At 48.7% G+C, this 23,831-nt stretch overlaps 1 protein-coding gene across 1 annotated transcript in view; it reads right to left on the bottom strand.

Annotated features, from left to right (window-relative positions):
- LOC114880680 (DE-cadherin) overlaps positions 1 to 23,831 on the bottom strand; it is a 34,959-nt gene that overhangs the window by 5,362 nt on the left and 5,766 nt on the right. The window contains exons 2-8 of the mRNA XM_046286958.1: positions 2,951 to 3,024; positions 2,691 to 2,832; positions 2,395 to 2,633; positions 1,364 to 1,552; positions 1,003 to 1,292; positions 658 to 928; positions 3 to 582 (exon numbers count right to left, since the gene is read on the bottom strand). Coding sequence (XP_046142914.1) covers positions 3 to 582; positions 658 to 928; positions 1,003 to 1,292; positions 1,364 to 1,552; positions 2,395 to 2,633; positions 2,691 to 2,832; positions 2,951 to 3,024 — 1,785 coding nt within the window. The remainder of the gene's footprint in view (positions 1 to 2; positions 583 to 657; positions 929 to 1,002; positions 1,293 to 1,363; positions 1,553 to 2,394; positions 2,634 to 2,690; positions 2,833 to 2,950; positions 3,025 to 23,831) is intronic.

The raw sequence follows: 23,831 nt of genomic DNA on the forward strand, positions 1-23,831 counted from the left end.
ACCTTCGACCAGCGTCTCTTCTTTGATCGTCGGATTCTTGTTGAAATCCTCGAAGACCGGTGGATTGTCGTTTACGTTCTCGATAAAGATCTTGACTTGGGCAGTGTCGTTGTACACGCCGTCGAACGCTCTGACGGTCAAGTTGTATTCCGTGATCTTTTCGTAATCCAAAGGTTTTTTCACGCGAATCTTGCCGGTGGTGTCCTCGATATAGAAGCTGTCGTCGGTGTTACCGTATATGATGCTGTAGGTAACCGGGCTGGCGGTGTCGGAGTCGAGTGCCTTCACTTCCGTGACCGGAGCGTTGATATTCGCGTTCTCGAGGATCGAATTGGCCGTGTAAACGGCTTGCGTGAAATGAGGAGCGTTGTCGTTTTTGTCGGCGATCTCGATTCGAAACACCTGCTGGCCCTTGTTGTGCTCGCCGGTTTTGAATAGAGCGCTAGGAGAATTGTCCACCGCGATCACCTTCACGTTGTACGTGTCCTCTTGTTCTCTGTCAAAGGTGGTTAAAGTGGTGATGTTGCCGGTGTACTTGTCGATGGCGAACAAGTCGCGAAAATTGTCCAGTTCGTAGGTAACCTTTTGCAAAACGGAACGGTAAGATTAGTGGAAACGACAGGTAGAAAATAATTAGGTCAGCTAATAATAAGGTACCTGATTATGAGCAGAAGTTCCATCGGCGTCGATGGCTCGCACTTGCATCACGGGTACACCGGCTGGTTCGTTCTCGAGTACGCTACCTTTTTTCATTTCACGAAACACCGGAATGTTGTCGTTCACATCCAACACCTCGATGTCGACCACTGTCTCGGCAGCCAGTTGGTATTTATTTTGTACGCGCACGATCAACGTGTACACCGTGTTGCTCTCGTAGTCGAGACGCCGCGCGAGCTTGATGTCGGCTACGTCCTTAGTCGATTCCAATCTGTCGATAAGAAAAGAACGTTGCGTCGAGAAGGAAGACGCTGAGTATCGCGACGACGAATTCACCCTCGATACCTGAACGTGTTTCCTTTGTTGGTTTGCTCCGTTCTACCTGGGACCAGTTCGAAGAGAACACCGCTGTTGTCCCCGCTGTTCGAAACGGCTCTCAATCGCACGAGGCTCGCGTCAAAATCGCTAAAATTCTCCTGAAGTCGGATCGGTTCCGAAGGTCTCGGCAAGAAAGCGGGAGCTTTCTTGTGAGACTCGACCACCCGAATGTCCAGATCGATCACGCTCGACTTTTGACTTTCACCACCCTGGTCTTCCGCCGTGGCGGTCATGCTAAATTTGTAGTCCGGATTTCTCTGCAAAAGTTCCACCCGTTGATCGTTGATCGTCTATCGCGAACCAGACGGTTCGAACCCGCGATACTCACGTCGATGGTTTTGTTCAAAAATATCACGCCAGTGTTGCGATCTATGCGGAAATAGACGCCGTCTTCCGCCCTCTTCGGTGACAGGCTGTAGTAGACGACCGAATTGTTGCCGTCGTCGATATCCGTGGCGGAGACCCTCATCACCTCCCGTCCCAAAGGTAAATCTTGCGGTACTGACTCGGTGTACGCCTACGCAACGAGCATCGCGTATCAACCGGAAAACAAACAAAATTTGCTTTCGTTCGGAACGATATCGTTTCAATTCCTCCTTCTCTGATAGCGTCTCTTTCCTGTTTCTGTTTTCTTTCTAAAGAAAACCTACGTGTGCATGCGTTGATATCTATGCTATGCAACGAAAAAAGCAGCGAAGGCACGATCGACAGGATCGCGCAATTTCCCCCGCCCGAAATTGTAACGAACCTTGTTCACGATTTTGATCAGCTAGATCCTGCCGATCGAATTCGCGCAAGCGATCGATCGTGAAACAAAAATGACACGCATGCATCCTCCTCGGCATTCGCAAGTATACATTCGCATTCGTATTCGCATTCTCAGCATTCCCACCCACGACAAACACTGAAAATAACTTTTACACCGCAAAGATTCGAGACCAACCTTCCATACGTATCCACGAAAGACCTGAGTTTAGGAGAGAGAAAAAAAAAAAAAGAAAGAAATCGAAGCAGAAGATGGTTAGTGTGACACAGTCGTATGATAAAAGGTGAAAGTACGCGTTTATCGATGAACGATGCAAAAAGTGTTCGTTAGGGGGAAATTCGATTGGTCCGGTGGCAAGGCATGCATCCTACGAGGCGACGAAATACGGGAGAAATTGGTTTTCGCGGTCGTCGAGGAGACCTCGAGAATTCACGCTTGGAAATCCTTTATTCGTGATTTCGAGCGGTAAAATAAGCAACGCGGAATCGCGCGAAAGCGATTCGACGTTAGCGATCGGTACGCGGGGAAACTATGGACGAATCGATTGACCCGTAAAACGTTCGATTCGAATTCGTTTTACCAAAGACACGTACCACTTTGTCGAAAACGGGCGAGTTGTCGTTCACGTCCTCGATGGTAACTTTAAACGTGCACACGTCGTCGAGTTGAGGTCTTCCATTGTCGGTAGCCAGCACGGTCAGGTAAGCCTCCTTCTCTCGAGCTGGCTCGTCCCTGTCCAACATCTGCGTCGTTCTGATCAACCCGGTCCTGTTGTTGATCTCGAATTTCAGCTTTTCACCAGGAGCGGTGACGAAGCTGTACGTGATCGTACCTGCGAACGGGGAAACGTTCTACACTCTAACGCTTACGACGGAGCCGATCGACTTACCTCCGTCGTCTGGATGGTCCCTGTCCTCCGCGTGCACTTGAATCACCACGGTGCCCGCTGGTTCCTCCTCCTTCACAACCGGCCCGTAATTCGAACAATTCGAAAACACCGGCTTGTGATTGTGATTTTCCCCCTGCTGCATCTGCGAACCCGTACAATCAAGATTCGGTTCAATTTCCGTTCGAGAACGTACGAATGATTCAGCACGGAGGGGAAAACGAAAGAAAATGTAATAAAGAAGGGAATCGAGAAGCACTTACCGTTAATTCTTCGTCGATCGAGAGCTGCGATCTCGCGTCCAGGTGTCTGGAATGCCTCAATCTCGTTGCATCGGCTGAAACGGAAAGAAAACACGGGACTCGTTAGAAATTCCGCTTTTTCTACCGTACAAAAGGCAGACGGGAAGGCGCGCGAGCTAGGGATCCTCGAGGATCAGGAGCAGGCTTTTCTCTCTCGTTCCCCGTATCCGGTAGGTTGGCGCCGTAACACGGCCCCGTAAAAGCTTTCGATTTTACGCTGACGAGACGACGATAAATAATCGACGACGAACCCCGCGAAAGATCGAACCCAACGCGTCTCGACTGCCAAATCGTCCGATAATTATTTCAATTTCCCTCGTCGCGTCTAATATATACGGTGTAGAAAAAAGCGTAAAGTAGATTTCCATTAACGAAGCTCGAGTTAATACAGAATTATGAAGCGAACCTGATACGAGAGTGTAATTGGTAATTAACGTATCGATCGGGGAGAGGCGTGACAAAAAAAAAGAGGAGAAAAAAGATAAATCCGAGGCGCTTCGAAAACGCGGGGAAAAATTGTGACGGGTCGAGCGAAGAGACGTATAGTTGGGTATAAACGGTGTAAGAGGGTGGTACGCGCGAGTTAACCTAGTTTCGTTCGAGCTCAGGCTCGTCCGCAACGCGAGGCTTCGCGAATCGGATAAAGATTCGAGCTCGCTTCTCTGCGATGAATTTCAACGAAGGAAAACAGACTAAGCAGCGCGGTGCTGTGTACACGCGGACATACACACAGCGCATAGAAAATTCGATTTTCCCTGGAAACGGGAAGCGATCGGAACGGTTAAGAAGAAGGACGTTTCGTCGCGTCCAAAGCGTTTTCGGTTTGCCATCGTTTGGACCGTTCTGACGGGTTGATCTTGCACGATAATGCACTTAACTCGATTACCAACGGAGTTGCCGGCTGTGTTCGGCTTCGATCACGCTCCGAGGTACGCTCGTAGCTGATAACCGACCGCGTCTTCCCGAGTGCACCACCGACGAGGATGTCCGGTGCAATCTTCGCTGTTCGAAAGCTCGCAAGCTCGCTAACGAAACGGATTCGCGAACTCTCTTACGAGAGGTCGACGAACCATGGATAACGATAGATCTTCTGGTCGCTTCGATAAAATATGATTTCCGACGACCGGAGGAAGAAGGAAAGATCGAATTCGTCTTGGACGAACGTATTTACGGAGACATTGACTTTTCGTGACTGTATCTTTCAACGGTAACGATTCTTTCGCTCGTTCGACGTTCGGACGGCTCGTAAAAAGTCGGGAAACGCGATGCCAGTTATCGCGTGTTCGTTGGTTGTTATCGGTCAACCTACCCTCGAGACCGCTCGATACATCCTCGATACACGTTCTGCGCGCAAACCTTCCTCGAAGAAAGTTTGGAAGTTGAACATTTCGTTGATCAACCGCGAAACTTGCCCTCTATTTTCGACTCTTCGTTCTAAAGTAAATCGTTAGGTAACCCGCGATGGCATTAACCGTACAGTTCGTTCGTTTTTCTATCCCCCAAAGAATCGAATAAATACGAAAGAAGAGGTAAAGCCTAAAGGTTTCGCCGGCACCGGTGCCGTCGTCTCTTTAATCCCTCGACTCTCTTTCGTCGACGAGCGACGACGAGCCCTCTTGTCTTTCACCCTCTCTCGTTCGTTCAAACTCAACTACGGCTCTCGTTACACCGTTCCTACCGTTGATTGCCAAAGAAACCAATGACGTCAAAGAGACCTCGAGTTGTTCCTTCCTATTATTATCCGGAAAGGTTTTCTCCGACCCTTTCACCCTTTACTCCGTAGACACGATCGACCGATCGATCCTGGCGATTTTTCAAATGTTAAACACGGAACTCGTTCAAAGGAGCAACGTCGAAATCGGCTCGATTGAGTTAACGAAAAACCGTTCGATTTTTTTAAATCGATTTGTGTAAACATTCTTTCTATCGCGATGCAAAGAAATTTGTAGAGTTGTAAAGGTTCGTTCGAAGAACAGAAGCAAGTTCGTCTCAAATTTGTTTCCGTGAATTCGGGAAAAAACGAGCCACCTGTTGCTGAATGAGAAATCGATGACCAACGAGACGCATGAAAATTTCGATGGACTTGCGGCGACATTTCAACGAGCAAGTTGTACTCGGTCAATCGGTAGCACCGATATCCACGGCGATTTTCATACCGCGATGCTGCTAATTATCTGCTCCCTGTCGTCGCATCGCGTATCGCAACGTATACTGGAGCATCCTTCTATCGATCGATATCGAACGCGTTCAAAGGCAATTGCATCAAAGAGCCTCCATTGTCGTATCGGTCAATTTTAGTCGAACATCGATAACGCGTCTGATCGCTTTGGGAATAGCTACCTGCAGACTTCCTGCCATCCGAACGAGTCATCGATCTCCAAACCGATCGATCTATCAGTTTTCCAAGTTTCTTTCCTGGATGAATTTCCGTTCGAAAAACTATGGCAGCTCCGAGTTTACTTTTGTTTCCTCAACGAACGCGACTAGATATTGCCGCGGTAATCCTACTTCCTGTGCCGTGCGCGTCCTCCTCTCCTTTTTCTCAATTTTTCTTTTCCTCCTGCCGTCACGAACGCGATTCGCCACGCTTCCGTGGCAAGATCCTCCGAAAATAGATTCCTTCGTGAAAGTGAACGACTCGACTCGCAGTGAGAATACGTTAAGGGTGGAAAGGCGATGCCGGGCGGTGCAGCTAACGTTACCGAATCGATTGATACTCGTAACACGTTTTAGCACCGTTCGCTCGTCGCCACGGATCACTCTGCGGTGTCGAGGTAAGACCGAGGGTGGAATCGGGGGAACCGGGCAAATGCAATTCCTATTATCGAAATCGAGAGCTAAGAGGAAACGTGACTTTGTCTCGCTTCCCTTCGCCCGTACGGAGCGGAGAGACGGTGCGGGTTACGGTAATACGTTCGTGCAACTGCGCGAAACCGCCCGCAGCTGCCTATGTATAAGTTAAATCGCGAAACTAGGACGATTCCTTTGTCGGCCGTCTACGCTTTTTCCTCTGGTCGAAAACGTGACAATCGCATTATTAACCCTTTGACTGTGGCAGCGTATACTTTGCGCGAGCAACACAATCGACGTTTCTCGCGTCCACTTCCGTTGTAAAATAATAATCTGTTGCGCCGCGCGTTACTTTGATTTATCGCTAAAAACTTGAAACCGATCGATTTGCTAGACTTCCGTATCGTGGACCGAGGAGATATTAGTTGTCCTAGTTACGTCCTCCCTCCTTGTTCTCGTATATTCGCTAAATGCGAGGGAAGCGCCACGTTTTCAGGAGGAAGTCACGGCTACGGCCGCCAAAGTTTGCAAACAACCATGTTTCGTCGTGATTCACTCCGCGACGGCTCGCCGGTTCGGGGGAAACAGCTTATCGCCTCTACAAATATTCGCTGGCAACGTTTTTCTCGAGTGGTCGCGTTCACCTGCCACTTTTTCGCACCCTCCGTGATAACGGCGTGCAAGATTTGATATCAATCGATAACGCGCAGTTGATAGGAAAGAAACGCAGCGGAGTGGCTTAAAAACGAATTCGTTGATCGGAAAATAAAACACTCCTTCTTTGGTGAAACTTTCTCGGAGGAAGACCAGACCAGGAACGCTTTCCGGCGAGGGTAATCTTTTCATTCCCGGACACGTGTCCCTAATTCCTTGGCGTTTCATTCCATTCCATCCCGTTCCATCGTTAGAGCCGTGCCTACCCTCGACTAACCGTTTGCAGAGGGTGCGAGACACGCATCGTTCCCTCCTACGCGATCCGTCTTCCAACGAACCCTGAAAAAGTCACGAAACGAAACGTACAAAGTCGCTCTCGAACCTTTGCTCGTCGTCGCTTCGTTTCTCCCTTATGAACGATGGAAAATATCCTGGAAACGAATCGGTCGACGAAACGAAATTTTCAACGGTCCAGAAAAATTGCCAAAGTCAAACGCGAGATCAAAGTTGCGATTTCTACGACTCTACCCAGTTTACGGGCAACGAACTTTCCGTTCGGATTCACCACCAAGGATTACGACATGGATTTAGCTTACGCTAAGTAGCTTAGCTTCTTTATCCGTTACTTCTACTCGGCCGCGGAACTCGGAAAGGCGTACGTCCCCGAGTAATATTGGATTTGGTGCGTCGTCGAACGCAACGTTCGATCGTTTCTAACCGAGTAATCCGTCGAGAGGACGAGACGGGATCTCTCTCGACGACGCCGACGGTCTTTCAACGAAATCGTTTCCTCCGAGTCGCTGTGTTTCAGGATGATCCGAGGGATCTCGCCCCGATTCTGCATAATCGCGGAGGGCTAAGCGACGCGCGCGGATTTCCAACGACTGCTGCGTCGGCTATTATTCGTAGCGTCGTCGTCTCGAGAACGAGCAACCGTCCTTAATGGTTTTACTCTGCGTTTTCTAGATCCACCGTATAATTGCTTCGTTGCTCGTCCGGTGAACCGCGCGTGCCGCGACGACAAGCGATTCGCCAGGCCGAAGAAATTCCAAGGGAAAAGAAGAAGCGTAAACGAGACGCGTGACAAACCGGAGGAGGTTAAAAGGTTGGCACGCATTCCTCTCTTTTGTACTCGTTATCGAGCGGGACGGCTTGGTTGGCGGAAATTCCTTGGCTCGTTAGAAAGTCGCAACGTCGTAGTCGTCGGCGCGACGCGATAAACCCGGCTGGAATTGCGGTTAATCCGCAAAGTCGGGTCGAGGAACGCGTGTCCGAGGGTGGTACTCGATTCGAAACGAAACGCGGGGCATTAGAGACGACGTAGGCGCGGAGTAAAAGATCGCGAAGCCGGGGATGAAATAGCGGGGCGAAACGACAGCTTAATCCTTGTCGCGGGGAGAAAAGAAAAGGCAAATGGGTCGCAACAAAGGTTTAATAACGCGGCATAGGACATTCCTTTTGCGCTTTTCCGAGCTGGTCAACATCAGCCGTATCGGAGGCAACATTTTCATCAAGCTTTTACAGCCTGTTGTCGCATATTGCGTTTGTTTTCTCATTTTCATTTGAAAAGCAGAGAAAGGAGACACGTTATTCCTGACGCGACGCGAAAAAACCAGCTCCCACGAGAAGCCACGAGGAGCTTTAGTCGGAGAGATTAAATTGTAAACGACGCGAGTATCGAGCAGTCGTGTTTTTTCACGGTTCCTGCCCGCTGCAACGCTCGACGTTCGTTATCGTAACTGGTCAAGAATTTTAATCTTCTCCAGGAACGAGAACAAACACCGTCGACGTCGACGTCGGCGTCGCTCCAGCTCTAGCAGGGAACATTTTTTCGGAACGACGCTTCGTATCGCGTTTCCCGACGAAACGGTCAACGAGCCGTAAAGCAGAAAAATAAACCCATCGATCGACACACTCGCAGGGTAATCGGATTAATCCACCGTTCTCCGATGGGACTTTAGCTGTCCATTCGAATCGACTTTGAATCGTCTTCTCGCTCCTGAAGAAGAGTGGTCGACGTAATCCGTCGCTTACCCCCTCGTTTCATGAAATTTTCGAATCGTTTGCGGCAAGGTAAATATTTTCGCGAACGATGACGAAAACTATCGCATTGGTGACGTTTGCACGAGTTAACCAATGATGGAAGCCGCGGTGAGGGTGGTGGCGAGGTCGGTGGTGGTGGTGGCGGTGGCGGCGGTGGGTACATGGGTTTGGCGATGGTGGTCAACGGGCAAAAGGCGAGCGAATGACAGAGCATCGCGCCGGGTCGAGAGTTGGCGAATAATTAGAGAGGAGAACGTAACACGGTTCCCTGTACTTTTCCAACGGTTAGTTCGCGGCACGGTAGGCGGTGGGTTTATTGGGCAGGCTAGTGGAGGTAGCTAGTTCGGCCGGAAACTCGTTTTCCCAATGGAACGGGAAACCGTGATAACGATTCGTTGGCAAGGAAACAACGATACAGAGAGAGAGAGAGAGTGATATCGAGTAACCTGCAAAGATGTTTGCGCATACCGCGTCGACTTTCACCGAAAACAGTCCATCCCCGTTGGAACACTCGCTTTTCCATCCATCTCTGTTTATAGCCGTTCGACTACGGCACCCTTCCGACGCGTTACCCATCCCTTTCTACCCCTACGTATATGTATACGCGTATAACTCTACCTGCCGCGTTTTCCGTCGCGTTTATTTTTCATTTTTTCGCTCGGATAATCGGGTTAGCTTTGTGCGCTTTTCTCCAAATCAAAATCAAAGGAAACAAACGAATCGGCGCTCGTTTGAATTTCTTCTACGAGTCGATAATTAATTAATCCGCACGGCCGGCACGAGTTGGCCGAGTGGGGTGAAGCACTTGCAACGAGAAAAATCGGAAGCCTACCGAAAAAATCGCAAAAGAATAAAAACCGAGGGAAAAGAGTAGCCGTTATCGCCGCCACATAGTCGTTATTAGCCGATCGTTAGTCGCGGGAACGCCTTTAATTTCACAGCTTCCCCATTACGTATCGATCCGCGGTAAACTTAAAACTGGCCGACTTTCGTACGAGGCGTCGTTCGATCGAAGTCGCTGCAGTGTCAAATTATTTGCGACAAAAATTTTTCATTCGAACCAGGAAAATTCTGGGAGGAAATCAGTGTAGGTGATCGAACGAAAGAGAAAAAAAAGAGCGGTTGTAGGTATGCTAATCGAGAGATCGACGCTCCATATAAATTGCATTTTTACCGTAATTGCGCTCGAATGGTACGGTTGACCGGCCGTGCACGTAACGAGCTATCACGAGCGTACGTTTGCCACCGGCTACGTGCCACCGTGCTCGCGTTTTCGAAATTCGCCAACTACGCAATTTCCTGCGTCAACTTACACGATAATTTATGCTTGCAATGGATTCCCAGAGGAAGGGACTTGTTTGGTTAGAGGGCTGACGCGTCCCGTTGGAAATTCGGAACCGGGGGGAGAAAAAATGTCGACGATCAAAGGGGAGTGGCGCGTCTATTAATCTTGCCGGGACGCGAGGAAAGTCTGGAAATTATGAAGGATGAACGCAAACGCGTAGCTATTGTTAAAATGGCGTCGCGGCGACGCGCTGCTGGGCCGGGCGGAAGTTCGTGCCAGGGAAGATTAAATTTTACCGCAGCGGGACACGTTGGCTCGCGAACTTTGGCAGCCGGGCTCTCGCTTTAATTCGCTAATCGAGGCTCCGCGCTGAGCCTCGCCACGCCGATCGATCCTACGAATCGAAATCTCTACCCAAAGCTCGTCTACCAGGGGGCCTGAGGGGTTGTCTTCAATGAAATAATGGTATAATTCGATGAGCGCGTTCGCAAAGGGGACCCTAATGGTTTTTCGTCCGCGTCGAGCAGAGTCGATGAAAGTCGCGCGAATCGTTTGCATGCTTCGAGAGGGAGGGTGCCAACGGAAGCGCAGAATTTCATTTCACCGAGAAGGGAGAGAATTCGCGAAGGGCCGATAAATAGGATTGCCGCTCGAACCGTGGGACAACAAGCGCGCGCAAACAGATTTTCCCTATCCGTTCCGCTGCACGCGCCCCGCGTCGAAATCGACAAATATCGTTCAGTATCCTCAAGAAGAAAGGAAATTTTTCGCATTTACTCCGGAAATTGATAACGTACACAGAACCCGCATGCCGCAGCTTTAAACGCGTCACGTCGTCCGTTTTAACGAAGCTTTCCGCTTATGCGCAACTTTTGTCAACGTTTAACCAAAAGCGTACCCGCGTTGTATCCCAAACTCTGTAATTTCGGACTGCGATAAATACCGTCCGAAAGAATAAAGGATTAACGAAACAAAACAAAGATCAAGACGCGTACGAAGAAGGTAAATCAAGAAAAATGGCAACGATCGCTTAAAAATAAAGAGGAAAAAGGTGAAAAGCTTCGCGTACTCGTCACGAACAACGATCGGTGAAACAAATTGTTTCGCGTCAATCGAGTTTGATAGCGGACAGATTAAGTTCGAAACTCGATGGTAAGCCCCTCGATATCGTCGCTACAAAAACAGAAATTCCATTTCCATTTAGTCGCGCCACAAACGCTGTTCCCCGGAATATCACGATCTCGTAAACCGACCACGCGCACGGTTCCGCGACAACATTGTCCTCGTAATTCAAAGAGATGCCAAACGATAAACACCCTTTTTCCGCCCGACAATCCTGCCGTGTGTGTACCTTCGCTGGCCGATGCTTCATAGAATATAAATCGTCTCGTTTTGATCGTTTGTCTTCGTCGTAATCGACGCGTTTGTTGGGAACCAGAGTCCTCGCGGAACAACGGACCTCGACAGAGCCGCGAAATCGTCTGGCTCGTGCCTCGCCGATCCGCTGAATCATAGCGTTGCTTAACGTCGTTCCGTTGAACGACAAGAATTGTACACGCGAATTTATCGGAAATTTCGCGGCACGAATAGCGCAACGCGACCTAACGCGATCGTGCGTTACGACACGACATTTGAAACACACGTACGCCATGCAAATGCGATCAATTTGTGAATCGTCGGTTCGTTCGAGCAACCCAGCCGTTCCCTTCCTCTGCCAAAAGTTTGGCCGAATTTACCAGCAGGAAGGAAGGAAGAAAGGAAAGGAAATGAAATAGCCGCGGTGTGATTTGATGTTGTAAAACAGACTGCAACATCCCACGGGATCTCGATTCGGTTTCGTCGAGAGGGGAAGAACCCCTGCTGTTTCCCGTGGGTCGTTCTCCATCCAAATACTAGTCGATTTCTCCCCAAGACCGACCGGATTCATCCCCGTGTTCTCTCTCCCGTTCGCCCTATTCTGCCGTCGCCGTTGTGTCTCGCTTCGTCAACGGTCACGCGCCGTTCCCCATATATGTACATTATCCCAATATACCCAACTGCTTTGCTTTACCCGAGTCCTCTCGCGTACACACCCTGCCAGCCGATTGTTCGCGTTGCGCTCGTACGCTTCTGCACGTTTACGCGTGATTTCGAATTTTCGGAAACGAACGATCATTGCAGCGCAAAATCGTGATTCCTTGATTAGAATATCAGCAGTTTCGAGACGGAGGAGGAGGAAGAAACGGTTGCTCGATGGAGTCGGAAAACGATAAAAAAACAGTTTCAATCCGGCAAAGTAGAAAGTTTCCGTGGGACGCTTGCCACGCCTCTTCCACCTTCTTATTCCTTTTTCATTCTTCTGCGTTTTCTTATTTGCTCGAATGGCTCTTTTCCCGTGCCCTCGGTCTGTCCGATTGTTTTCCCTCGGCCTGCGGGTCGAGCACTCCCTAGTTACTAGCACGCGCCCCTGCATCGCGTCCTATTTAATCGTCTATCGGAGCAAAGAAACTTTACGCTAAACGAATCGGAAGGACAACGTTAAAATGCCGATCGAAAATCACGAATGGCACCGAGTTTCTCGCTAAACAATTCGTTCGAGGAGGAAACGCGGTGCGTTTCCTTCGGACCGTTTTCGACGGAACGCTTTTCAATCGACCGTGTTTCTCTCTGGACGAGCTATAAACCTGATTCGTTCATTGTCAAAGACGTTCTCCTCTCGAGGGTAAAAGGCGCGCGTCCGACGATCGATCGGTTTAACTGGGTCGTTTTCCCGGTCAGCGGTCGAGTCTTTACACCGGGGAGGGACGAATTTGCAAGACGGACAAAGGAAAAGTAAGTACCGGTCGAAGGCAGAAGGGAAAAGAGAAAAGAGCAATCTCGAGCGAGATATGGAATCGATCGAAGGTTAGAAAGCAAAGGGACGGGTCAGCTAACGGTGACATCAGAGTCCTGGGGTTGCTATGTAATTTCTAGCCGGTTGTACTCCAGGTCCCGCAGCGTAATGCCTGCATAATACGAAGTAAGCATTGCGATGCGCCATAGAAGCGAGTGGTTCTAATGTAGATAGCGAGGCGTTACGGGAACGGGAACGGGTACGGGTACGGTATGCAGTCGCGAGGGAGAAACGGCCGGTGGAGGCCGAGTTGGCACGCGGGAGGGCCGCGCTTCTACCCTCGGGGAATATATCGCACGGACGCGTATACCGATCGCGCCATTGATCGAAACCCGACACGTCCTCGTTACGTCAATTATTATCGAGCATACGAATTGCCGGACGCTTCGCTGCGAACGTCGCTTTCCAGGGTAATTTCCCGTTGGAGTACATTCCGTGCAACCTTGTCCCTCGAACCCTCCCGTTTCGCGCGTTACGTTCCATTCTGTTCCTTCTCCTCTTTCCCTCTTCGCGACTCCTGCTATTTCATAGCCGTACCATGGACACCGTTTATTCGCGGTTAAGAAACTTTTCGATTAGAACAAACGCGTTCACGTATCAAGTTTATTCGCTCGGTTGTTCGTTGGGAAAATATCGAAGCGTTCGGTCGAACCGCGATAAGCGCGTATCATCGGGCCAAGTACGATAGCAGTTTCTCTTTTTCTTCTTCTACCACTTCATAACCAAGCGAAAGGTCGATCCTACGCGAACGCGATATTTTCCGAACGACTCGTAATATCCGTGATCGTAAAGTCGTTTCATCGTCGCGATGCCTGTTTCTTATACCGCTTTTCTACGCTTCCCCGGGCCTGATAAACGTTCCCTCTTTCCCTCGACTTTAACGATGAAATTAAACCATTGAGAACCGAAATAGATCGGATAGAGCACGATTCGCCCTTTAGCACTGTTAAGGAAAACACGTTCTCGACGCGATAACGATCGTAGCGATAACGATAAACAGCTTTCCTGCTGGCTTGCGTACAGTTGTAGCCATTTTTCCTGCGATATGGTATGGTGAGCGGGAAAAAGACCATTTTTTCACGGGAATCGAATCGCTGGAAATTCGGCGAAATTGCGGGTGAATCGAAAAACTGCGAGTTGCTCGCACGAAACAGTTCGGATCAACGGCGATGGACGTCCTCGTTACCCCGACGATCGATCGCAACGAGCTACGCGAAACGCACAGAGTTCGCGACCTCGGCCAAACCTCCGGGAACAAGCTATTTTAAATGGGTCGAAAGCGTCCTGATGGATCGTGGAACTTCTTCGACCGGAACTCTTGCTCGCGACTCCCGTCGAGGATCGTATCGAGTTTATCGACGTAAAATTTAATCGAACTGTAATATTACCGATAACCGATGGCTACGTTCTAATAAAACCGAGGGGGAAAGCGAGACGAAAAGGGAAAGGAATACAAAGCATCGCGTAACACGGTTGGAAATTATTATCCCGCGATTCGATCGAGCGACGAGCAGCAAACTTTATACGACCGGGTTATGCCGGGGATGCATGTACACCGGTGTCTACGAACGAACGGTCGAGTTTTGCCGTGGAAACTGTGCCGAACGAATCACGCGATATCGAAGCTTGCACGAGTTTCCTTGGCTCGAGCTGAATTTCTCTGGAACCTGCATACGAGAGGATGGCACGATTGCTCGATGGCTGGATAGCGTTCGATAAAGGTATCGAAAAAGAAAAAGAAAAATGATAAAAATGAAAACAGTGGGAGTGGCGTAAAGGGGAAACATTAAATTTTCATCGGCGCGGCGCAGCGTGACGTTGAACGATAATTTATGCCTAGCAATGTCAATCGAGCCGCGAAACGCGTCGAGGCGAACGCGCGTCGACTACCGCAAAATTAGAACTAATTTTCGATTTAACTGCGACTCGATAAATAGCCTATGAATATTCAGGAAGCAAGTCGAACGAATCAGTCGGATGGCCGAATCGAAAGCGCCAACCCTTTCGGCGTCGCGTAGCCGTGTAAAAATCCTTCCACGGGCGTCTCTTTATTATCTGCCTGTAAACTTTTCAAAGGTTTCTCCCCGGGGGAATCGAATTCGAGCAAGACGATTGCCGTCGCGTTTCTTATCCGACAAGATCCTCTGGCGGAAACGGTGAACCGTTGCGCGTACATAAGATGCGTTGGGGGGGAAAAGGAAACAAGCGGGAGGGAAAAAAGGAAAAGAGCGGAGGTGGATTTATTTTTAGCAGGCGCCGCGCGTCGGGGCGGGAGGAGCGGAGAAGCGCCAGTAAGCGCCTAGGGTAGCGTAACTCGTTGACGCGTACACTCGCTACTTGCTGCTCGTTTACGCGTCGCGAGAAACAACGAAGACGAAAGTATCGTAAACGAGACGGCGTCGCTCGTCGTCGTCGACTCGAGATAATTCCTGAACGCGCAACTTATTCTTCTCTCGATGCGCAAATAGCATAAATATTTCTGTTGAATTTTCTCATTATCTTTCGACGAAGGAAAATTGTGTAACTAACAAGGGGAACTATCCGAGTGTTACACTCACTTATTAATGAAACTTTGCCTATACCCCCTTTTGGGGGCAGACGGCTAATTGTTTAAAAGATATTAACAATTACAGTTAGGTACTCCTTACATTCTGAAGTATGACAAACTCACACATACAACTCGCAATCTAGGATCCACGGTTCAAATCCTTGGTTCCCAACATTTTTTTTTATTATTTTAATGATAATTTGTCTCTTTTTGAATAACTATTACATAAAAATTATCATAAAAAAAAAAAAAAAAATGGTTGGGAACCAAGGATTTGAACCGAGGACCTTCAGATTGCGATTCATGGATCCGTTCCGTGGTTAAACATATGATTCACAGTCTAAAGGTCCTCGGTTCAAATCCTTGGTTCTCAATAATTTTTTTTTTTTTTTTTTTTAATGATAATTTATCTCTTTTTGAATAACTAAAATTCTGTATTCTATTTTGAATAACTTAAATTCTATAAAAATTGCAGTGTATGTAATTAATTATTAATAAATGTAATGATTATAGCACAGCTGTAATAGTGGATTTGAACCATGAACCTTTAAATTGCGAGTCAAGCGTTTTACTGCAGAGTTAACCGTTTGTATGCGTGAGTCTGTCATACTTCTCAATGTAAGTAGCAACTAACTTTAATTATTAATATCTTTCAAACAATTAGCCGTCTGCCCACAAAACGGGGTATAGGCGTGTTCAGCTCGACGAGCTCTACAAGCTGGCAAAGTTTCATTAATAAGTAAGTAATAAAATACTTGGGTAGTTCTTCGTGTAAGTGCACGCGGAAGAGGAAGAAAAGTTGCCGATACAAATCGATAAGCAACATTTTTCCCCCGTTTGCCTTGCCCTTTTTCCCTACTCGAGCAGGGCTCGCGGAAGGGCATCGCATCTGTTCCCCCTTCGCGTCTCACCACTTTTGCTTCCATCCGCTCCTTTCATCAATTTACCCTCGCACCACCGAGACGGTCGGTCTAGTTTATTTCGTGCATTCGGCATGTTCGGTTTCCCTCCCTCTCTCTTTCACCCTTAACTAACCCATAGAATCGCAGCTGTGAGCCCTGTGTTCGTGAGTGACGCGTACACCCATAAGTAGGTAGACGCGTGCTCATGGCTCGTACACGTACGCGCCTCTTGATGCACCCATGACTCATAGACCGAGAATCCACTTTGTTCTATTGCTCCGATCCCCCTCGCCTTCTCGTTGCTGCTGCTGTTGTTGCTGCTTTTGTCGATTGCCCGGCTGGTCTATTGCTTTTTCGCTCGGCCGTTCCGGCAACGCTGCGATATCAAAGGCACGTTCGCGCCGATTTTATCCTTCCGCGATAACGATCCATCGAGAGCAGCGATGTAACAATCTATGTACCTGTCGCTAGTGGCTCGTCAACGAGCAACGTTTCAAAAGCAACAACGCGTTTTTATTAAAGCTTCGCCAATAAATTCGAGCAGTTTTCGAGGCAGCCGTTCCTTTGCGCCACGCGTCGAGGAAAATTCAGGAGCCCGTCCGTATCGTTGAAAAGTACCCTCGTATATTTTTGGAAAGAGATCCGTAAAAAGCACAGGGTACGAACGCGCCACCCTACGGAGAACACCCATGAATGCATTGTATCTTAGTTATCGCGTAACAGCTGCGCTTAATAGTTTTCAGCCCCGTGTTCATGGGAGAAGAACACCGGTCCGCGTTATTTTCGGTGATGCATCGGGGAACCGATGGATCCGAATGGAAAGATCAAAGCGGACGAAAGATTGGAGGGTGGGAGGGGGTCGGAAGCACATCGGGATCGCTCTTTGTCCCAGAAGCGAAACTTTGATCGAATCGAAAACGTTCGTTGGATAGGATACGATCGAGCGGAGAAACAGTCGGACGAAGGCACCTTCGCTTCGTCAAAGCTCGCACTATTGAAATAAATCACGATTTACAAGGAAACGTTTTTCACCGGAATAGATGAAACAATTTCATGATTCGAAATAACGATTGATTTATTTCCATATTTGCACGCGGTTGATATTTGCGGTCTGATACGTTTAAAACGATATCCTGTCTTTCCTTCTATTTTCCGATTCGTTCGTTGACCTCTTTCCCTTGTCTTTCGCTCTTGTAATTTGTCACGAATTTACCTGAAGAAAGGGACGATCGCGCGGAAAGTTTCACCGAGGAAAATTATCTTTTCTTTGCGAGCGTAAAACGAGGACGATTTTAACGAAGAGTAGGCAAGGGCGCTCGACTAGCGCTCTCCTTAAAATCGAACGACGGTACGTAATTATTTCGCGCTGCCGTCTGACGATGTTTGCCACTGAAAGTACATATATGATTACCAGACGGAACATAATTAATGGTCGCGATAATGCTCGAACGTCCGTCGAGCGATTCGAGAAGAACTAGATCGCGTAGCTGCGTCTTCGTATGTCTGAAGACGGTTCTCGGTTTTTTCGCCAAGTGTAGGCGGTTTTAAAACTAGCTTCTGGATCTCGTTTGATCGATCGGTTAACAGAGTTATCGTGTCCATGAATTTTAATGCTTCGAAGCTGCCGCGATATCGTTGGCACGCGACAGATACAGTTTTCGATGAACGAGGTCGTACAGCGAAGCGCGTCGCGACGCCCGGGCGTGTAATCTTGTTAAAAAATTATGGATTTCGCGTGGACGGCACCGAAAAAGGCTGACGTTTATTTTACGACTACGACGACGACGACAACAACACCGGGGAAAAAGTTGAAGGATAAACGTAACTCGGTCGGGTTAATCTGTTTCTAAGGCGAAAATCTGAAAACTCGTTTCACGAAGCGGGTGGCTCGTTCGCGTATGGGTAGCGCGAAAAGAATAGCGATCAATGGCGAATTCCCTCGGTAAACAAAGGAAGTAATTTACGTAGGAAACGAGGAGGGGTGCCAATTGGAAATCGGATTGGATGAAATTCAATTAAGAATAGAGGGAAACTGGTGGACGCGTTAAGGCGCGACCGATGAGTTTGTAGATTCGAACCTCTGTCCGCGCGTTCGGGAATCGGCCGGCTGGTTGGAAACGAACGAAATTTCACGCTTCGACAAAGATCGATCGCAACGTTGCGCTCGCGTTATTCTCGATCAAGATTCGAAGCGTTTACGATACCATGGCTGCCAAAAGCCTCCAGTGTTCTCGGTTACCTCGAAACGCGAGCCGATTCAAAGGGGACTCGCCGTGCTGGTTAAATCGAATTACCTGTCGCAATTCGCGATGGCTGTGGGTGGTTGCTCGGTTCGCAGGCTAGCGAATTCACGGACGTCGCGACGCCCGGCTGTCCTTTCGAACAATGTCTCTCCCTTCTCCAACAGCTACTTACGTTAATGAGTTACCGACCAAGAAGACGTTAGGCGAACGCAAAAGCGCGGTTTCCGACGTCGTCTTAGCAGACGCGCCTCACCTCTTAGACCTACCAAACGAGCGACCCCTTTTGCGCCAGCTCACGGTCCACACCAATCTCCATTACTTTACCTCGTTACGCTGCCCTGCCACGAGACACCGTATCTTCCCTTCCAAACTACCACTACCATTACCCACTACTGCTACTAAGTTTCCTCTTTCCTACCGCCTAACCTACCCTCCTTCCTTCCTGCCCTCCGTGTCACCCTTACGCTCTTTGCCATCCGGATGCTCGAAAATTATCCGATCCTTTGCTAACGAGAAGGAGGGCTCGCGTGTCCTTAAAGCAGTCGCCTACGATAACTGGAACGATCGGTCGTTACCTTCGCAGGTGTTAACCAGGTCAGTGAGGACAGCGCGAGATTCGGGTGTGCAGCGTTCGGGCAGAAGCGCGGTTCGAGCGATGCATCGAACGCCGTTTTCTCACGAACGCGAACCTAGCCCTTTGTGTTCGCCGTTCTCACGTTGCGCCGAGGGACGAAGGGACAATTAAGTAGCTACTCCCCCTCGGGGATCGGCGAAGCGAGACCGCGCATGCCCGACGAACCGTCAGGAACTATCTCATGACTCTTCTTCCTTTACCTCGACGTTTAATTTCCATGGGTTGTTCGGCCGGTCGATGGGAAACGACGTTGCGTCGAGAGAAACAGGTCGGGCCAGGGCGAGCGAGACGCGAACGGTAACAGGTGCGTGCAACGCGCGGCTCTAAGCCATCCTGCTTCTATCCGCTCCTCTCCGTTCAGCTCCCACTCGACCGACCGACCGGCGCGACGTGGATGATAATAAACGATCCACGATAAAAAAAAACCAGATGCACTCGCGCGGAAACAGTGCACCGTGAACGCAAATGTTTTTTCAACCGATAGTTTCTTTCACGAGATCGACGATACTTTTTCTAAGGGGAAAAAGAATTCCGACGATCTCGCGATGATTAAGAAAATTTTCTTCCCTATGCACGCGTTGAATAAGGATGGTCACGAGTGAGGCGAGCCGGAGAATCCGTACGCGTCGAAGCGAGAGGCCAGAGAAGGAACTCGTACAAGAGAGCCTAACGATCGTCCGCGTGACAAGACCGACAAGAATGTCGATGACGTCATTGATTCAGGTATACCGTGTGTGAGTCAACTCCACTTCGGAGTTCTTAGAAGCGAGTTCGTTCCGTTCGGTTATCAGACCCGCTGCTCCTATCGTGTCGAGCGTACGCTCGCGCTTATGCGTCTCTAAGTAATCTATTAATAAATACGTGGGATTTGGTCGAGGCAGCTGGCACGAATAACCAGGATGGATGAATGTCCGCGTCGCGTTATCTATCGAGGGCACGATACCTCCGACGAAAAGGGCAATCTTCCTTTATTCCTATCGCTCTCCCTATCCCTGGCTCGAATCGACGATACGCATACATAGATGCATAGGTGGATCGTGCACGAAACTCTTAACGTCCGCGAGTAGGTGGCAGACGATCGTTTACAGAAAGTAACTCGATCGAAATTACCTGCCCTCCTTCGGAGCGAGTCAACGTAGCTGACTGATGCTTTCTCACGAAACGCAACGCGAACGAGGCTAGCCTTTCTCTTTCGTATCGCTGTTCCAGCGTACGATTACGATTCGAGTGCCGCACCCTGATAAGCGAACTTTTCAACGAACCCGATCGTCGTTCAACGATAACGCGTACCCGGTCGATTCTCGGTACGTTCGAGCGATGGAAGAACCATCGTCGACCGTTTCGAAACGATTTCTTGTAGGCGTTCTGTTAGCAAAGACCGCTGCAAACGACGGGCTATTTGCCCAAGAAACGGTACGAAATCTAACGGAATCGCGTTGCTTTCTTTTACGTTTCAGTCTCGTTTCGGTGTACACGCTCGGTCGCTTCCGAACCGCTACCGCGGCTATCGATTTACCATTAACATCTCGGTTAAACTTTACCAAGGTACAGCCTAAATGCGTCCGGGTAGACATCTGCTCTCGTCTCTGTCACTGATTATTTTTAGATGGAACGGTTAAAAATAATCGAACCGAGCTTCTTTTCTCTTCCTCCCTAAATAACTTCCGGAGATTAAATCCTATCCGGGTGCTTTCTCCGGTATATCCGCTTTACGTTACGCTCTTTGTAACTTTGACGCAGAGAACTGTGCCCGCGCGCGTGGAAATAAGGAGCTCGGAAGAAACATCGCGTTAAAAGTACGTAGAAGACGAAATATTTAACTGTTACGAGTCGGTTCGTTAAAGGTGCGAGCCACGTATACGATCTAAACACGAACTACGTGCTGACACGTACGGCCAGGAAACATTTAGAGAAACGCGAGGCGACGCGACGGAGCCGTGGCGAGTTTGTTGCGCTTTGCTGCTCGTGGACAAACAATAATCGCCGCGAACGAACGTCCGCCGCCGAAAGGAAATATGCTTTTACAGTCGTACAAATGCACGTCAAAAGGTGCACGAAGAGAAATTAGCCAACAAATTTACCGACCAGTTTTAATACCCGAACGAATGGGAATTCGTTTAAACCGCGATAAAATGATACGGGACGATAAAACTGGAAAGGTAATCGCGGTAAAAATATTCCCGGCTACGACTACGATGTACAATTAATGCGGTGTATTTAATTTTTCGACGTTATCGTAACCCTTGGGGTCCGTTTGCGCGACACAATTTGCCGGATAACTTATGCCGTTTCGCTAATCGACGTTTGAATGCAGAAAAAAAAAAATAAAATAAAAAATAAAACGGAAGAAATATCGTTTATCGTTGCGGATAAATCATCAAGATTTTTGTTATCTCTGTCGTAGAATCTGTGAAAATATATCGCGCAAACAGACTCGTCGCGTTAAACTGTCCGAGAGACAGTTTCAAAAATTCCGAGGGTAGAAACTTAAGGAAACGTTGATATCAGCGAAAGCGGAAGATGCAAATAAAGGAGGAAACTGATTTGAATAGTACAACATCGTATCGGTTTAACGCAACTGAGAAAATAATAATCGCAAAGCCGAAGATAATGGTGAATCGTAAACGAATTGGTGCGCATCGAATTTGATTTCACCAATCGATTCGATGTATTGGAAACGTATTGTGCGGCTTGCAATTAGCCTAACATACTAATTGCTCGTATTCCCAAGCAGTACGCGGTACATCTCTCGTGAGTTAATATTCCAGGCGTTTGACTGACAGCCTGTTTCCTTCCTCCTGCCACCCGTACGGACACCTATCATTGGAAAATAAACGATAACACGATGCACGTGCGTACAAGGCAGCACCTACGCACCTGTGTATCCAAAATATTTCAGCTTTCCAACTGACTAAAAATATCATATTCGATGATTATATCAGGAGAATAATATCAGTTTCGGCAAATTATACGCGCCTCCGGCTTTGACGTTCGACCTTTTAATACGCGCTAGGAGATATATATGAAAAGTAAAATTGCATTTTTCTTATTTCACGTAAACCAGATTACATCGCGCGTCATCTCGCCAGGAGGACAAAGGGGTAAATATAATATAAAGCGTTGATTATACGAAATCTCCCAAATGCAACGAGATTAGGAAAAAACTAGTTAGATGAAAAATAAGGCACGAGTCGAGTGGTGGCGTCACATTGCCGACCACAATGATTTCGAGTTACCACGATCGATGACTCGACGTCTCTCGTCTTCCTGAATTAGTCATCCCGCGATCGAGAGGGTCTTTGATCGGCGACAGGAAATTCGGCCGCCTTGGCTGTCGGAAGAAAGGAGTATCTCGAAAAGTACGCGAAGCATTTCCCTCGGCTCCTTCCTCGTATAACCCCCAACCACTTCCCATTATATCTCCGCTCGACGTACCATCAAGCCACCCCTTGCGATGCGTAGAAACGTTACACATCCCGGAATAAGATCTTTCTTCTTTTCTCTCCAGGAAAAAAGGGGGTGCAATCGTAAGGACCGACTCGACCGATTCCGACAGTATCGAAAGCACTTGGTCCTTCGTCGCGACGTTCGAGGACAAATCCGTGGAAAAATGCACGCGGTTGTTTACTCGATAAAGCGGAAGAAGAAAAGCACCGACTCGTTTGCGAGGAGCTTCGGAAAATCGTTGATGAGAACAGGGTTCTCCCTCGACGAACGAAAACTCCTCAAAAGTCTTGTTTGCGAATCTTTCTTCTCGATCCTGGCCGTCCCCTGCTTCGATTCCACCTCTGTCCTAATCGAATTTCCCCGGAGCAAATCCGCTGGAGAATTGCAAACTCGTCGAACCACGAGCTGTTTTAAAGTCACGGAAAGAAAAGCAGCAGCGGTTGCAGCAGGATTGGTCGGGCGTCGAGGATGGTTATAGAGGTACGGTGGAGGGAAGGTCGCGAAATCGCACACACGCGACGCTATGCGACGCTGCACAACGGACAAGAGCGTGTACGCGAAGATTGCGTCCCGAGCGAGTTGCATTCTACGGTAACCGCATACCCTGCACAACCGGCTTTTTCATCATCGTCTCCTTTTCTTCTCCATCCTGCACGCGACACTCGTTCACGACGCGATACCAACGCGACTTCTCTTACAGAACCGCGTGATCCTCTTCGCCCTTGTCGACTCGGATATTCGCCGCGTCGAACGTGCTACAACCGCGAAAGCACCGGTAACGCGTCTACGTTTTTCCGCAAACGTCCCGCTCGAACGAACGCGTTAAACGTTGCCTCGTATTTCTAACCGAACCGTTTTCTTAACCACTTCACGGTAGCTACGTAAGTAGCCTACCGCAGCCACGTCAGTTGCTGACCTTCCGTTTCTTACTTTCCAGCGACATATCGAGAACCGATCTACCATCGATCGAACATTTATACCTTGTACGAGAATCTAACGCGATCTAAGAAAGATCTCGCGTTTCCTCGAGCGTCGAGTAAAAAGAGAGGAAATGAACGAGGCAACGGACAAGGGGAAGCAAGCGTAAGAGCGTAAAGATGTAAGAATTCTGCAGAGTTAAGCGATATTCGTGGTCGAACGTTGAAGAAGACGGAGAGCGTCGAGTAGGCGTCTTCTCATCGGATACTCCTAGAACGGCGAATCGTTAGAGCTCGAGTGGCATGGTCTTATGTTTGCGCATCGGTCGTCGCGGCGCGATCTAACGCGGCTTCGACAATTCCTGTTTACATATTGGCTAGTATGTTAACAACCTACCAACGTAGTTTCGCGTCGATAAGAACCTCGAGTAAAACGCGCGTGAAACTATGAAAACGAGCGGAAGCGTGGAAATAACGACGCAAACAGAAGACGATCGCAGTGTCATC

Source organism: Osmia bicornis, chromosome 9, assembly GCF_907164935.1.
Source record: "Osmia bicornis bicornis chromosome 9, iOsmBic2.1, whole genome shotgun sequence".
Taxonomy (NCBI): domain Eukaryota; kingdom Metazoa; phylum Arthropoda; class Insecta; order Hymenoptera; family Megachilidae; genus Osmia; species Osmia bicornis.